Source organism: Balaenoptera borealis, assembly GCF_965194805.1.
Source record: "Balaenoptera borealis genome assembly, chromosome: 10".
NCBI lineage: Eukaryota > Metazoa > Chordata > Mammalia > Artiodactyla > Balaenopteridae > Balaenoptera > Balaenoptera borealis.
The window spans coordinates 109,045,253-109,061,892 of record NC_138874.1 but is presented as its reverse complement, the minus strand read 5'-3'; the positions used below and the strand labels follow the sequence as shown (position 1 = coordinate 109,061,892).

General features: G+C 38.7%; 1 protein-coding gene across 4 annotated transcripts; it reads left to right on the top strand.

The window, feature by feature from the left end:
- The first annotated feature begins 89 nt into the window (after positions 1–89).
- Positions 90–16,640, top strand: LOC309635552 (ATPase PAAT-like). 4 transcript variants are annotated; one of them, XM_082406973.1, is made up of 6 exons: positions 90–428; positions 1,207–1,410; positions 2,232–2,304; positions 4,418–4,624; positions 10,852–11,306; positions 15,068–16,619. In XM_082406973.1, the coding sequence occupies exons 1-6, from the start codon at positions 265–267 to the stop codon at positions 15,300–15,302; spliced, it is 1,338 nt and encodes a 445-aa protein (XP_082263099.1). In that variant the 5' UTR covers positions 90–264; the 3' UTR covers positions 15,303–16,619. The 4 variants fall into 4 exon arrangements, with proteins under 4 accessions (XP_082263099.1, XP_082263101.1, XP_082263102.1 ...); XM_082406975.1 differs by lacking the exon at positions 15,068–16,619 and adding an exon at positions 13,025–15,060; XM_082406976.1 differs by lacking the exon at positions 15,068–16,619 and adding an exon at positions 8,829–8,882 and having other exon boundaries at positions 10,852–10,982.

Sequence of the window (16,640 nt, the reverse complement as noted above, 5' to 3'; positions counted from 1 at the left end):
AGGCTGTCAGTGCGCATGCGCCGGACTCCAGCTCTCCACCCGCCCCCCCCCCCGCATATTTTGAACGCTCCGCCCAAACCGGCCGGCGCGCGCATGCGTGTTTACAGTAGCTGGTCTCCTCCGACCCCGGCGAGAAGCGGCGGTTCTGGGGTTTGCAGCCGGACGAGACGGAAGTTGCTCTGTTCCTTTACAGTCCCTCAGTCTGGCGGAAATTAAAGAGCTGTAAGAGAGGTTCCGGAGCTGGCCTGGCGTGTAGGTGGCCAGATGGAGACCGAGACCGTACAGCCGCCACTGACCCGCCGCCCGACGCTGGCCTCTTCCTGGGATGCCGCGTGCGGAGCCCTGGCCCAGAGTCTCCATCTCACCCGGTCTGGTCTCGGCGCCCGGGACGCCGACTGGGAGGAGCTGCTGGCGCCGCCTGCCACCGGGTGCGCCGGGCCGGCGGGGACTGGGGTTGTGCTCGGTGCCAGCCACGCTGCTGGGGGAGCCGGGAGGGGAGGCGGGGGCCGTGAGGGGAGAGGGTCTGGGCCCGGAGCCGAGCCGGTGACGGGTCTGTGCGGTCGGCGAGGGCGAGGGGGCAGGTCCCGGGTAGCGGGAGGGTGGGGGCGGGCCCGCGGGAAAGAGGAGGCGACTCCGGCGTGAGCGTCGGGCGCAGGGGACGGGGGGCAGGTGACCTGAAGACTCGGCATTTCACCTCCTTCCCCCTTGTGTCCGTCACGTCGGCTCCTGAGGCCCCCTGTCGGGACCAGAACCGCCTTTCTATCCCGAAACAAAAACCTCCTGTCGGCCAAAATAGGCATTAAAAACAAAATCCAGACGTCGAAAATCTTCATCAGCTTAGTTTTGAAAATGGCACACTTTGGTCCTTTATTCCATTCTGCACCCCGCCCCACCCCCACTTCTGAACTGTTTTTTAACTTACACTAGCTGCCCAGTCCATATATTTCATTAACTGGACAGGCAATTATAGGAAGTCGCTTAGAATGTATTACAGACGTCAAGGGAAAAGAGAGTGGAGAGCCCTCACGTCTAAAGCATCATTTCCTTATGAATTCTGTATTGAGCATTTCGTCAGTGCTTTGCAAGGCGCTTGGACTGCAAATGCAAATGTAAATGAATAGGATAACATGTCAACCCCTGTGGCCCAGTAAGTGGGTTAATGACAGTGTTCAGAGAACTGTATAATAGTCTTCATTTTCTTTTCAGCCAGGATCTGGTGATATTGCAAAGGAACGTGAACAGCCAAGATGAAAACCCCTGCTTCCTTTACCTGAGATGTGACCCTCCTGGAGGTGAAGAAATCGTTTCTATTGGCATTTTAAGTTCAGCAAGAAATATGGAAGTATACTCAGGAGAGGAGTACTGTGGAACCAGTAGGGGCAAGAATGTTTGTCATGTTCTGGATAACAGGTTTGTGACGTATGCGTGTGGAAGTGTTCTTCTGAAGTAGTGTTTTATTTTCTTGACCTTTTGTGATATTTATTGATTCTCTGACATTGGTGCCAGATACTAGGGGAGAGAAGATAAAAACATACCAGCAGACATAGAAGTTTAGACCTTTAGGGATCTTAAAGACAGTCTAGATCAGCCTAGTTGTTTTTATAAACGTGGAAATTGAGAGCTAGTGGAAGAGAGAGTAGTTGGTAAAAGATCATAGCTAGTTAGTGGAAGACTCTGATCAGATGAAGTTCTGGTAAGTGTTTCTTGTCTGTTTTCTTTAACTCACAACGATCTGTTTTCCAAAAATTAAGTTGTCTATCATTCTGGAACTTTGAACATTTTCCGGTAGGAAACTCTTTACACATAGTGTGTGAGCCCAACACTGTGCCATACCAGCATACTTAACCCATTTTTATACTTCTTGATTTTTTTTTTCTGATTTCTTACAAAGATTCTGACCTAATCTCTCCTTAATACGAATCAAAATACGAAGTGTTTTATATACTGTTCATGTTGGATATAACGGGTATGTTATTGAGCTTTACAGTGTGCTCTGTGCTGCATGAGTATACATTTGATATCTAATTTAATTTTCTTATATAGCTAGTAAGCAGCAGATGTTTTCTTTGTAGCCAGTGCACTTCAGTAGGAAGTCCCAGCTATTTATGCCTCACCAGGAAAACTGAATCCAAGGATTTAAATATTGTCCTGGAAACTTTTATTTTTAAATGTAACTGTTAGAAGTGATAATGTGTGAAATTTTTTATAAATTAAATCTTTTTTATTTTTAGTGAACTTGAAAAGATTATTTTGTACAAAAAATATCTAAAATTGGAGTCTTCCACACATGCTTGTAAAATAAAGGTAAGTCATTCCTAAATTTTAACTAATTTGAAAACTACAGTTGTTTTTCTACTATATATACTTATTTTCTGTAGGTTTGGTAATGTAGTTAGTCCAACTTGGTCCCTGGTTTTAGTTCAGAAATACTTAGTAAACATGTAAAAAGAATTCTTTTCTAAAAAATTGTCAACCTCTTTTAAAATTTGAACATTTATTATTTATAGCAATGTCATTACATGTACTATTGATAATACAGTAGTATTTTACTTTTAAGCCTTGAAAAACTGTGATGAAAAAATTTTTTTTAAATCGAGGTATAGTTTATTTACAATAATACATAAGTTTAAAAGATTTTTTATCTTTATGTAATACTTAGGTGCCAAAAAAAAGCACAGGCAGTTTTGTTCCCAAAATATGGAGAAAGATAGAATATAATTAGAGACGTTTCGGACAAGGGCACCACAAAGTTAAAGGGATTTGGACTGCTGTCTTCAGCATGAAAAATATTGTTAAGGTGAACTTTACTGACGTCATCAGATCTAGGGAAAGGGTACGGAGCTGGAAATCATAAGCCCTGACTATTAAGTGAGCTCTCTTGCTGACTAGCAGAATAACCTTGGGCAAGTTTCTTCACCTGTTTGGACCTACTTCATGGGTAATATTAGGGGACTAAGGAAAATAAATCTTGGATTAATTATTTTTATCTCTAAAATTCTATGCTGATTATTACTTACAGAAGAGCACAGAACTGATTATCCCAAGATGTTGTTTTAGGTGTATATACTAATAGCTTCTAAAGTCATTTAAATAAGGTGATTCATTCATCCAACAAATGTTGGAGTGCGTATTGATGCCACATACTGTACTTGGCATTCAGGAATTGGCAGTTATGAAATAAATTGGAATGGAGCCCTCACATTGCTAATATTATAGTGGGCAAGACAGATAATAGGTTGACTCAGTGTGCAAAATAGGTACTACATTCGCTAGTGAGAAGGGCTTGGGGGTTAAAAAGCAGAACAGGGATAATATGGAGGTTGGAATGTGGGTGTTTACATTTCATGAGGTATTTACTTCCTTGTTGATGACAGTCACATCTTTGGTGCCGCACTGAGTTTTTAGATCATGGGTCTGTATTCGCCTGTGTCTTTGTGTGAGGTATGGGTTTGTTGTGTCTGTGAAGGTGAATGGTATTTAAAACTGTGCTGTGGAAGTCCCAGGGAGTGAAAGAGTGTTTCATTTAGGGAAATCCTTGGGTTTGTATGAAAGCTTCTTCTGGGCCAATAGTATATGTAAGTTAAAAGTAATAGTTACTGATGCATATGTTTGAGCACTTACTCAGTGATATACACTGGAAATTTTAACACATAATCCTCATAACAACCATGTGAACTCATTTTACTCCTGACTCAAGTTTGGCATTTGCCCATGGTCACCCAGGCAGAGCCATCACTGAACTCAGGTCTCTCTGATTCTAAATGCTGTTTTCGTTCCACTTTGCTACTTTGTTGTCCTACACCATACGTGAAATGTCTTTTGCTCTAGAAGCGTGGACAACATGAAGAAGCATAAAGCATTGGAAGAGCTTCCAGGGTAGAAGCCAGAAGAGCTAGGGTCAAAGCGTGAACTTTATTTACTCTTTTCACAAGTTAGAAAATCATCGTGAACTCATCTTTTCTATATGTAAACTATTGCGCTCTCTTAAGTCATCTGGACATTCTCTTAGAATTCCTTTGGAATTCATTCTAAATTCTAAAATACTGACTTATATTTAGTATTTCAGCAAACACTTTGCATGGGTTTCTAGAGAGTCTTCTTTTGTATTAAATAATATTATAGCAAGTTTCAGTATGTTAAGGTTTCAGATTGGTATAGTTTATCCTTAATTCCTTAAACTATTAAGTAAAACATTATTTACACTTAATTTTTTAGTTGCAGTAAGACTTTTTAAATTCATGTAGTACTTTTTAGCCTTTTTCTGACTATGACTAGAGAAAACTTAAAAATGTACTTGAAGTTAATTTTCAGATTCTTGAATGCTTCAGTCTTACTTCAGTATTAACAAGAAGTGACCTTAAATAATGGTTGTTTTTATTATCATTATTAATTTTCCTGAACTTTTGTTTTATAATAGTTGCTCTCCTTTGGTGAAAAGCAGTGTGTGTTCATCAGTAAAGTTGTGGTACACATGAGGCCAGTTTCAGCAAATTCTTCAGCAGGCTGTCCTGCTCTAGGATCAAGGATAGACCTGGAAAGGGTCCAAACCATCATGGAGTCCTTGGGGTCAAAGTTATCACCTGGAGCTCAGCAACTGATGAATATGGTTAGATTCCAGCAGCAGGTGAGTAGAAATGGATTTCTTTCCACATACCATTAAAATTCTTTAAATAATGGATTTGTACAAAGACATGTGGTGACATAAATTTTTTCCTTTCAACTTTTATTATTTTTTTTTAACAATTTATTTTGGTTCGGAATTCTTATTTTTTTTTTTTTAGTTTTTAAATTTTTAATTATTTTTTAATAAGTTATTTAATTAATTAATTTATTTATTTAATTTTGGCTGCGTTGGGTCTTCGTTGCTGTGCGTGGGCTTTCTCTAGTTGCAGCGAGCAGGGACCACTCTTCATTGCGGTGCTCGGCCTCTCATTGTGGTAGCCTCTCTTGTTGCAGAGTGCAGGCTCTAGGCATGGGGGCTTCAGTAGTTGTGGCATGCGGGCTCAGTAGTTGTGGTTTGTGGGCTGTTGAGCATAGGCTCAGTAGTTGTGGCGCACGGGCTTAGTTGCTCCTTGGCATGTGGGATCTTCCCGGACCAGAACTCGAACCTGTGTCCCCGGCATTGGCAGGTGGATTCTTAACCACCGCACCACTAGGGAAGTCCCTCAACTTTTATTATTGATTTGACTGTTACCTTTAGTGACTTACGTAAAAATAGCATCTTGCAAAAAAAATGTTTTTGGTACAGACTTCACAGTTTTCTATGAATTCTCTTGCTCATTCATTCAGCAAGCATTTATTAAGCTCCTTCTCGAAGAATAAGACACTGTTTTGGTTACTTTCGAAGATTCAAAAATCAGCCTGTCTTTAAGGATCTTTATTTATAGTCTTATTAGGGGAGTCAGGGTATCTAAGTGGGGAATGATGAGGAATGCTAAGAAAGGCTTATTAAAGGAAGTAGCGTTTTATCTAGGCCTTTAAAGAGTAAGGGTGGGATTAGGCAAGTAAATTTGGAGGGATGCAACTTGAGAGATAGAGAACAGTATGGATTAAATCTTCAGTGCTGGAAGGAATAGGATGTAGCTAGGAAATGAATAGAAGTTCATTTCTCTGGAGTGAAGAAGTGACAGGGGAAGTTTCAGGTAGATTGGGGCTGGATCTTAGAGGATTTTGAATGATGTTATAGAGTTTGTGGGTATTTTTTAGCTCTGTTTTAATAAATTTAATCGGCTATTATGTGTAAGATGAGTCAGTAGGAAAGATGCGTCAGCAGAAAGTGAGGCTACAAGAAGGAAAGCAGCTCTGTTATTTCCGTCATCCAGAGGAGAGTTAATGAGAGTCTAAACTTGGAAGGAGTAACCTGATGCTGGATTGTGAGAGGCTACAACAGTGGGGCCATTGGCACTTGACAACTAACTTAATATGGGTTCTGTGGGAGAAAAACAGAATCAAACGTGAAACTAAAGTTTTGAAAATGGTGATACCATAATATACATGGAACCCCAGGGAGGAAGCGACTTGGGGGAAAAAGGAGTTTAATTTGGGAGTGTTGAGTTCTAGATGTGAATAACACTTGCCCTGGGGTGATGATGTGAGGCTTTGGAAGCACAGGTGGGGCTGGGGGAGTGGAGGGAGGTTTGGGAGGAGCATGCCTAGTAGATGATGGGGAAGGGGGTGAGGGGAGAGACCGGAGCCAGGAAGGAAGACCCTGGCAGAGTAGGTGCGTTTGCTAAGAATACGGGGAGAGGAAAAAGGAACCAGAAGAGCAGGACACAGCAGTGCTTAAGAGTCGCAAGAGATCTGATGTCAGGAGACCTGGATTCAAAGCTATTAGTTCTGTGTTATTTGGCATTGCTTCCTCTCTTTGAGGATAAATTTCTTCGTGTTTGCAATGTAAACGATAATACTGGTAAGATCACAGGATGAAAGTTTAAAACCAATAATATGAATTTTAAAACTTATATAACTTTCTTGAGATTTGCCAATATTAATTTAGGACGAGTATCGTTGGATCAACAGGCAGACATAGGAGAACAGGAGAGTTGATGATGATCTTGGAAAGCATGGAAAGGAGAGCTTTAAAGTGAACAGGGTCCATACTCTTCTTCCGCTGGCACTATTACCTCACCTCCACACCTCAGGAGGTTCCTACCTGGCCCTCCTGCTCCAGTGCTCCCTCTCCACAGTGCAGCCAGAATGATCTCAGAGGGTAAAGCAGACTCGACTTCCCCTGTGCAAAGCCCCCTGACTGCTCCCCTTGACACTCAGAACTAATCCAGATTCCTTACGCTCTCATCTAAGATCTGGGCCCTCGTTACCTCCTCAGCCTCATCTCCTGCTGCATCTCCTTAGATGCCTTGCTGTAGACATTCTGATGAGGTTTTCCACAAATATCCAGATGTGCTCCCACCTCAGGACCTTTGCCCCCTTAACTGCTCTCTTTGGCCAGAATCCTCTCTTCCTGATCTCAGCAAGACTGCCTTTTTCTTGTTATTTCAACCTCATCTTAAACGTTCCATCTTGAATGACACCTTCCCTAACCACCCTGATTGAAATATTAGCCTTTTCCTCCAAATCTGTATCATATTTTCATCAGCGCTTTCTTGCCTGTTTTTGTTTATGAATTGTTCTGTGTCTCTCTTTAAAATATAAGCTTTGTGCAAAGAGGACCTGTCTGTCTAGTGCATGGCTCCGAGTAAATTTTATATAATATATATGCCCTTTGGATTATCAACTAAGTACTCCTTGGAGATCTTCAGGGGGTCAGTTTGAATTGTGATGAGATGGAAACCAGATTTTGAGGGATTAGTTAGTAAATGGGTAGTTAGAATGTGGAGGTAGCCAGGGTTAAGTGGGTTGTTTGAAAAATCAGAGAGATAAGGAACCTGCCAGTATCAGAATCCGTTGGAATGTTTATAAAGTGCAGAATCCTGGCCCTCACCAGTGACCTGAAACACTGAGGATGTGATCCAGGACTCACCTATTTTATACAGGCAATGCCAGATGAGTCTTATGCATAGCATATTTTAAGAACAGATGTTTGAGGGGAAGGATCCAGTGGCCATAGAGATTAAACATTTAAAAACAGAAGAAATTTTTTTGTGTGTGGAAAATTTTGCAAACATTGGAGAGGGTTAATAAATTAAGTAAAATCAGTTCATGGACTGATTTTTATGTTTTAAAACCTTGACTCTGGAAAAGAAATGACATGAACAGTAGTTTGTGGGGTTTTTTGCCCATGTCTTTAGGGTTTTTTGTTTAATTCCCCAAACAATACATTTTCTTTGCTGTGTAATTTCCGTCCATTCACAAGTACATAAGGTATATTGTAAGCGTGCTCTCCCAGCTCTCATCCTAGTCCCAAGCGTGGTGTGTGTCCTTGTCGCATCTTCTGTCGTATAGAAACACAAGTCCTCCAACCAACAGCACGTGTGTGGTAACCCCCCAACACACGTGCTAAATCATTATCTATGGGGACATTTGGTAAACCCCCTGGGGAAGAAAGGAGGTGATCCTGTTAAATCGTCTCTGAAACATATTAATTAAAGTCTTCTTTCTCGTGGGGAGGCTATATTTATGGAATGATTCTCACAGGATATACCTGGTTCTCTAGGATTGCTTTTGTCCACAAACAAGGACTCCATGGAATGTCTTCCTGGAAAAAGTGTCATATAAGCTCTGTAACTATCTGTTAAGAATAAAGTAGGGATGTTTCATGAGCAGAGCCTCTCCTTCTATGGAAGGGGTGTAACCACTCACTGTTTGGAACCTTCATATGTTAATTGGGGCAGGGCCTGTCCTGATGAGGAAAGAAAGAACCTGGGGAACAGCTTTCTAGACTCCCTGCTTCACCTTTGCCTTGTGGTTCCTTGTTTTCTGGAAAGTTTCTTAAACTGATTTCTTATTTCCTTGTATTTGAAGTTCACATGTGCTGACTTTGATTTGTTTTTGCTTTAGCAATTTAGAATAATTGAGTAGGAATTCTGAATCAAAGTGCCTGGCATATAGTTGTCATTTAGTGTTATCTGAGGGAAAGCTGTGCCCCATTTTCTCAAAGAAAATATATCCAGTTATTCAAGGTTTTCACTGTTTACCTTTTTCATCTTAAAAAAATAAGATCTTTTTTCTTGCATTTTCAAGGTGATACTTGTTCAAATTCTTTATAATTAAAAAAGTTAAAGACAGTCTCTTCAGAAATCCTACAAGATGTTCAGAGATAAACAATTTTTCAAAAATCTGGAGTATATGTGTACATATATGAAATTAAGTGTACACATGTACAAGTATGTGGACACAATTTCTACATAAATGCTTTCCTGTTTTTTTAGGCTGCTCTGTAATTTTTTTTTTTTTCACATAAAATATTACATGGACCCTAAACAGTAAGTACATATGAATTATTTTATACATATTCTTCTGCCTACTTTTAAAAGGGTTTGAGGTGCCTTGCAAGGCAACATATGACAGCTCAAGAAAATTAAGAATTGAATAAAGTCAAACAAAAGAAGTAGAAGAATAGTCATCAGCAACTAAGGTTGGGTCATTTACTGCACTGCCATATAGATTAACCTGTGAATTTCTTAACATTTAATTCAAAGTGAAAAATAATCACCTTAAGAGCTTTTATCTGAGAAAAATATGACTAATTTTTATAATCAGTGAATTTCTTATAATAATCAAAATATTACTGTATATCAAAATAGAAAAACTCACATAGCAAATGTCTTAATTGCATTTGGATTTTTCTAATTAAAATTTCTGCCAAATTAATTGTCGTGTACAATTTTGACTTTGATTCCACTATTTATGTGATTGCTGTTTTGTAGAATTTTCAATATTCTATTATAAAGGTTTTTTGCAGTACCAAAATTTTGCCACTACCAAAAATAATTGAGTTTTTCCTTTATGACTGAGTAAAGCTCCTTTTCACCTAAGGAGAGTTGTCTAATTTTTAAATTTTATAAATACAATTGTATATAATCCTCGTTTTTAGGAATAATTTAAGATTTTTTCAAAACTTGCATTCAATAGAAGAAGGTAAGATTTCTTTATAGAGTTTCTCCAACAGGCAGTTCAGTAGAAGTTCCGTGGGGACTTTGTTGTTCCCAACCTACCAACGTCCCTGCTCCCGTCATTCCCCTTTCCTGCTATATTTTCCCTAAGGTATTTATCACCGTCTCTATTCACAGGATGTATTGTCTTTCTTTCTTTTTTTCTTTGTTGTTTGTCTCTCCCTGCTCCCTAGATTGTAGTGTCCACAGATAGGCGATTTTCATTTGTTTTGTTCACTGGCTTATTACCAGTGCCTGAGACAGTACCTAACACAGAGCAGATTTCTGGTAAATATTTGTTGAATGAATGAGTTTGGGGCTGGCTTAATCCAAGAATCATTTTTTAGAATATCCAGAAAATATACGGACTGAGTGTCTTCACCTAATCTTGTGTAATATTTTTCTCAGTCTCTCTCACTAGATACTGAGCAACAGTAAGTATGAGATGATATTCCCTATAAGAATCCCTGGTAGAGTTCTGTGTTTAGAATTTAGGATGGAGGTGTATAACGTAACAGTTAGATAGGCTAGAGGTAGTTTTGCTTTTCTCTTGTGGAAAAATTGAAGAGCATAGCAAGAACATGGCCCTGGATAGGAGACAGTGTAACCTGCTCTCAAAGGTGAGCCTGAGTCTTCTCAGGAAATAATATAGCATAGCCGGTTGAGTTGAGGCCACAAAACATAATCATTACCCTACAAATTATTAAGGCAGACTTAGCCAAAAGGTAGCTCGTTTTAGTCATTGAAAATGTCACAGAAGTACTCATATAACATCATACTTTAAGTATGTAACTATCTGGTCTATCTTCCAATGAAAATAAGTTGCATATCCTTAGGTTGGCTTACCATATGTGACAATGGGCAGATGATTTTTAATTCTATGAAAGTTATCAATTACTGTGACTCAGCTGAGAATACTACATTTTATTACCATATATTAAGGAGGCCTTGGTAGTGGAAACATTAAAATACGCCCATGCAATTTTACTAAGTATGCTTGTGTTTATTTGAATATTTTCCTTAGCAAAACTAGTGAAATGATGAGAAGTCCTGACTCTGGAGTTCGATGGCCTGGGTTCCAGTCCTGCTTCTGCCACTGACCAGCTGTGTTACCTTGGCCGAGTTAACTTTAGTCTTGGTCTCCTAACTTAATATTGGGATAGTAGCTATAGCCTACTCCATGTGAAAGCTTTGAGGATCAGATGAAAGAAGGCACGTTGCCTGACTCTGAGTTACTCCAGAGGTTACCTGTCATTATCATTCATGTTAATAATAACATTTTCTTATTTACCTTGCTTAGAATTGTATTCCCATTGGAGAGCAGCTTCAGTCAGTTTTGGGGAGCGCTGGATACAAGCACATGATGGGACGGCAATCATCATCTGCTTCAGGCGCCTTCGACAAGTCATCCTCCACACCTTTCCCTTCCAGAACTGGATTGACATCTGGAAACATGACTGAAGACTTAAAAGCTTACGTTGATAAAAGTACACAGCCAGCTGGTGGAGGAAATGTGACAAGCCTCCAAGAGTGTAAAATTGTGCCACAAAACCATTCTCTTCCTGAGAATGATCTTAAGAATGCAGTATCTTCTTTCTTACCAAAGAAAGCAAGTGACAACTCACATATACCTAACTCTGAGTTGCTGCCTTTTCTGCAGAATCTGTGTAGTCAAGTGAACCATCTCCGTGTGGGACCCAACGCCAAGTGGCAGGAAAGCATCACCAAGCCTGGCGAAGGCACTGTTGGTGTTACGTAAGTATTTAAGACAAGTGTGGTTTAGATTAGGGGCAGGAGGGGGGAGGCAGGTGGAGGAAAGCAGGTTTGTTTCAATAACTACTGCCTGAAAATGTTTCCAGAGAGGATTTTAGCAGCTTTTACATTTCACCATTAACACACTGTAGGAAAGAAATACTCAGCAGAGTAGGATGGATTGCTTTGAAAGAAGTGTGTAAAACTGGAGGTGCCGAGCACTTCTCAGGCATCTGATGGAAGGGGTACAAGCAGCAGATAGGGTCAGAGTAGAGAGTTGTCCGCATGAATTGAGAGGAGCTGTGGTGACCATGATATGTACATTTTTTGCCTGATTGTATGAAGTGAGCCATTGTAACAGATTTCCTTTGTAGATCATGTGTGACCTAGGCAATTTCGGAGTCATCCAAACATTTTTCAGCTCCAAATTATTTCTAGTGTACAGGCCCTTATCCCCTGATCTCATAATTCCAATTTTTTCCAGTCCTGCTTTGATTGAGGGGTGGCTAAGTGTTTAGTATATTCCCCATCCTTTATATAGATGTAATGTGTCCAAATTTTGCACTAGACTGGAATTCAGGACTCTAATCATAGTTCTAGCTTAACTATTTTGCCTTACTGTTTAAATTTTTTGGTTTAGACTTTATTCCCATGTAAAATGAGGTAGTTGTATTGGTTGAACTTTTCTTAATGTCTCTAATAGCGTTGAAATTTGAGGAGTTTAATAAGTTATTGAAAAAAAAGTGGTTCTTACTTGGGCAGGACAAGGAAAGATAACAATAGTCTTTAATAGTTGATAGTCTACATCAGTGTCAACTTGTGATGTGGCAAAACAAAACAAACAAACAATAAAACCCAAAGAAAAAAAACCTAAACATTTAAAAACTGCTTCTGGGTCCAGCTGAGATGGAATGTCCCTATTTCTCTTAGACCCCCCACTTTACCAATATAATCCCTGGACATAATACAGCAAACATACAAAGACTATAAAAGGTGGAAAGAAGTCAGATTGCTCAGGGACCGTGAGGCTTAGTGTTCCTTGGTTCCTAGTTACCTGAGAGTTTCTTTCATCATAGATGGGTATAGGATTTTGTCAAATATTTTTCCTATGGCCATTCATATGATCCTGAATTTTCTTCTGTAGTCTGTTCATATAGTGAATTACATTAATTTCAAAAACTGAACCTGCCTTGTATACCTAGAATAAATCCCACTTAGTTGTGGGCTGTAATTCTTTTTTACACAATGCTGGATCTGATTTGCTAATATTTTTTTGAGTATTCTTGTGTCTAATTCATTAAAGATACTGGTCTGTATTTTTCCTGTACTGTCTTTGCCTGGTTTTCTATGAGGGTAATACTGGCCTCATAAAATGAGTTCCATGTCTTAGAAGAGATTGTGTAAAATTAGTATTATTTCTTCTTAAACTGTTTGGTAGAAGTCTCTAAGGAAACCAGCTGGGCCTGGATATTTCTTTCCTGGGAACTTTTAAATTACAAATTCAATTTCATACATAGTAAAGTTGTCAATTCTCCCCATTGATATGAAGACTTAATGTAATGCATACTGAAGTTCCACCACAATACTTTGTAGACATAGACAGGATTATTTTAAAAATTATATGAAAAGCAAAAGAGGTAGAATAGCTAAAACAGCTTTGAAAAAGAAGAATGAGGGCTTCCCTGGTAGCACAGTGGTTAAGAATCCGCCTGCCAATGCAGGGGACACGGGCTCGAGCCCTGGTCCGGGAAAATCCCACATGCCGCAGAGCAACTAAGCCCGTGTGCTGCAACTACTGAAGCCCATGTGCCTAGAGCCCGTGCTCCGCAACAAGAGAAGCCACCGCAATGAGAAGCCTGCGCACCGTGACGAAGAGTAGCCCCTGCTTGCCACAACCAGAGAAAAGCCCATGCGCAGCAACAAAGACCCAACGCAGCCAAAAATAAATAAAATAAAATAAATTTATTAAAAAAAATAAAAGAATGAAGTGGGAGGAATCAGTCTTCCCAGTGTCAAGTCTTATGTAGTGAGAGTAATCAAGATGATGTAGTGATGGCAGAGGGACAGACACATAGGTCAATGGGACGTAATAGAGAGCTCAGAAATAGACCCACACATGGACTTCCCTGGTGGCACAGTGGTTTAGAATCTGCCTGCCGATGCAGGGGACACGGATTCAAGCCCTGGTCCGGGACTATCCCACATGCCATGGAGCAACTAAGCCCGTGCGCCACAACTACTGAGCCTGCGCTCTATAGCCTGTAAGCCACAACTACTGAGCCTGTGTGCCACAACTACTGAAGCCCACGCGCCTAGAGCCCATGCTCTGCGACAAGAAAAGCCATCGCAATGAGAAGCCCACGCACCACAACAAAGAGTAGCCCCCACTCACCACAATTAGAGAAAGCCCGCGTGCAGCAATGAAGACCCAACTCAGCCAAAAATAAAAATAAATAATTAAATGAAATGAAAAGAAATAGACCCACATGAATATGCTCAACTGATTTTTGACAGAGGTGCAACAGCAATTCAATAAAGGAAGAATAGTCTTTTTAACACATGGTGCTGGAGCAATTGGATATCCAAAGGGTAAAAAGTGAACCATGACCCAAACCTCATACCTTATACAAAAATTAACTCAAAATGGATCGTAGACTTAAATGTAAAACATAAAGCTATAAAACTTTTCTAATAATACATAGGGGACAATCTTTGGGGACCTAAGACAAGACTTCTTAGATATGACACCAAAAGCAAGGTAATAGAAAATTTGATATATTGGATGCCATGAAAATGTAAAACTTTTGCCCTGTGAACGACTCTGTTAAGAGGAATAAAATACAAATTACAAAGTGGGGAAAAATATTTGCAAATTATGTATCCAACAAATGACATATCTAAAATATAGAAAGAACTGTCAAAACTCAACATTAAAAAAATCCAATTAGAACATGGGCAAAAGACCTAAAGAGACATTTTATCAGAGAGGATGTACAAAAAGCAAATAAGCACATGAAAAGATGTGCGATTGACCTCATGGCTATTAAGGAAATGCATATTAAAACCACAATATACCACTATACAGTTATGGCTAAAATAAAAAGTTTAAAAGTGGTAACGATAGCGAATACTGATGAGGATGTGGAGAAACTGGATCTCTCATTTTAAATCCTGTGAGGTTTTAAAATGGTACAGCCACTCTAAAAACGATTTCGGCAGTTTCTAATAACTGAACGTACAGTTGTGCTCCTGGGCATTCATCCCAGAGGAATGAAAACATCTGTCCACACAAAAGCCTGTACACAGTTGTTCAAAGAAGCTTCCAGTAATTTAATAAAGTTGTATGGATTAAAAAAGAAAAAAACTATTTAAATTGTACAGTTGCTGGGGGAAGTACTTGGAAAACCTTAAAAAAATTTTGCAAGATTACTTTAGATTTGGAGCTCAAAATCAAAAGGACCCTTTCTAAAGAGCCATTCTTTGAGGGTGGAAATTCCATCATCTTCATTTTTATATTCTCATTTCAATTGTATGCTTAAATGTTTAAAGAATTGAAGAAGTAAGAATGCTTTGGGCATTCAGGATCGTGGTCACCTGTTGAGTGTGTATTTTAGAACCTGGAAATATATTGTAAGGAGACAGTATAGTTGTGGAGACAGATTTCAGCAATGTGTGTTGGCTGCTTTATCGTACTACAGTTTGGTTGTTTTTGTTATAATATTAGGGAAAATTGTTACATTATTATTTTTTAAATTTACTTTTAGAATGGAAGAGCAATCCATTTGTTCCTACTTGGAAAAGATTCTTTCTAAAAATATGGAACTGATGGAAAAGAAACTTGTGGACTACATTGATCAGCGAATATATAAACTCCAGGAGCACATAGATAATAAGATTGCTTTGTTAGTGGACTTGCTGCAAAGTCCCAACTCCCCACCCTCTGGCATGCCTCTAAGACATTATGACTCTGGAGAAAGACTTTCAAATGGAGAAAGATAGCACTGAACATGTTCAAAGTACTACAGATATTTATTACATATTTATTACAAATCCAAACCCCAAAAGTCAAAGCAACTATTTAATGTCATTTGAGGATCACCGTTTACTTACATAAAGCAACCTCAGTGTTCATTTTAACTGTACTGTTAACTGTAAATCTCGTCCTGTACACTAAGAGTTAACATGATAGGGTCAGAAATTATTTTTGTTTTTCATATTTTTCACTTTTATAAGAAATTCAGATATACCTCTGGGTTGCTTAAAGTTTTCAAATTTTTTAAGGATTTCTAATGCTTTTCATCAGTTGGTAGTTTATATGTGTTTGATTGGAATACTCTTAATTTTTAGAAAGACCTTATGTTTTACGGGTATAAAAAATGCTTAGAATACTTCATTGATATTTTTTCTTTTTCTAATTGATCGTTCTTAGAAAACTGGGTACTTAAGGCTTGCAACCTTTAATTTCAGATCACCATATTACCTTTTTTATTATTTCAGATAAAAAATTAGATGTGATATTTGGCATGTGTAAAATTGGTTTACATTGGGGCCATTTTGTGTTCTGTTACACTGTAGTTATGGATAGAAAAGTAAAAATTAGAACTGACCTATTCTTTGTTAGGATTATTACTTTAGATTTTATGTTTGATGTAAAATGAGAGAAGTCATCTTGTTTGATCTCCATCAACTCAGAAAGTAGAAGGAATTCTCTCCTTTTCTGAACTGATACAGGTTCTTCTTTCCAGAGCCCTTTTCTGATTAAAGTGTGAAATGCTGAGGTTCTGCATTGAAGGATTAAGGCATATAAATCAAGGAGATTGCAGTTCTCTCTGGCAGACATGATTTTTAGAAATTATACCTATTGTATATGTGTTGTAAGGTGATATATTTGCATCTAAAAAATAAATGCATCCACTCTGGAAAGTACTTGTCTTAAACAAATAAAAATATTTTTTTTCATCTAATATTTAAGATGAAAAAGGATGGTTTACACTCATTTAGTATGTTGTATTTTGATGAATTTAGTTCTTTGAAGTGAAAACTAATATAAAGTGTGTTCATTTATTAATCATTCTGACCTTAGGGACATGAGGACTTGTATATTACTTTTATCAGTCTTTTCCTAATTTATTAACAACATATGTAGCCATTAGGTAGCATTTCTTTCAGCACTCAGGAGAAATGTGTCTCATTTAAAGCTGAACCCTTTCATTAATAGTTTATACAATTTCTGATTATTGTGGTCTGTTCTTTGATTCACAAATTGCTTTAATATAATTATAACTAGAACACCTATGCTATGTTTTCTAAAGTAAATAAAATAAATACAATATTCAT

Excerpts from the sequence above, each read along its gene's own strand:
- LOC309635552 (XM_082406973.1), top strand. The coding sequence starts at position 265 with ATGGAGACCGAGACCGTACAGCCGCCACTGACCCGCCGCCCGACGCTG. Across the intron at positions 429-1,206 it reads CTGGCGCCGCCTGCCACCGG|CCAGGATCTGGTGATATTGC; the intron begins GTGCGCCGGGCC and ends TTTTCTTTTCAG. Across the intron at positions 1,411-2,231 it reads TGTCATGTTCTGGATAACAG|TGAACTTGAAAAGATTATTT; the intron begins GTTTGTGACGTA and ends TTTTATTTTTAG.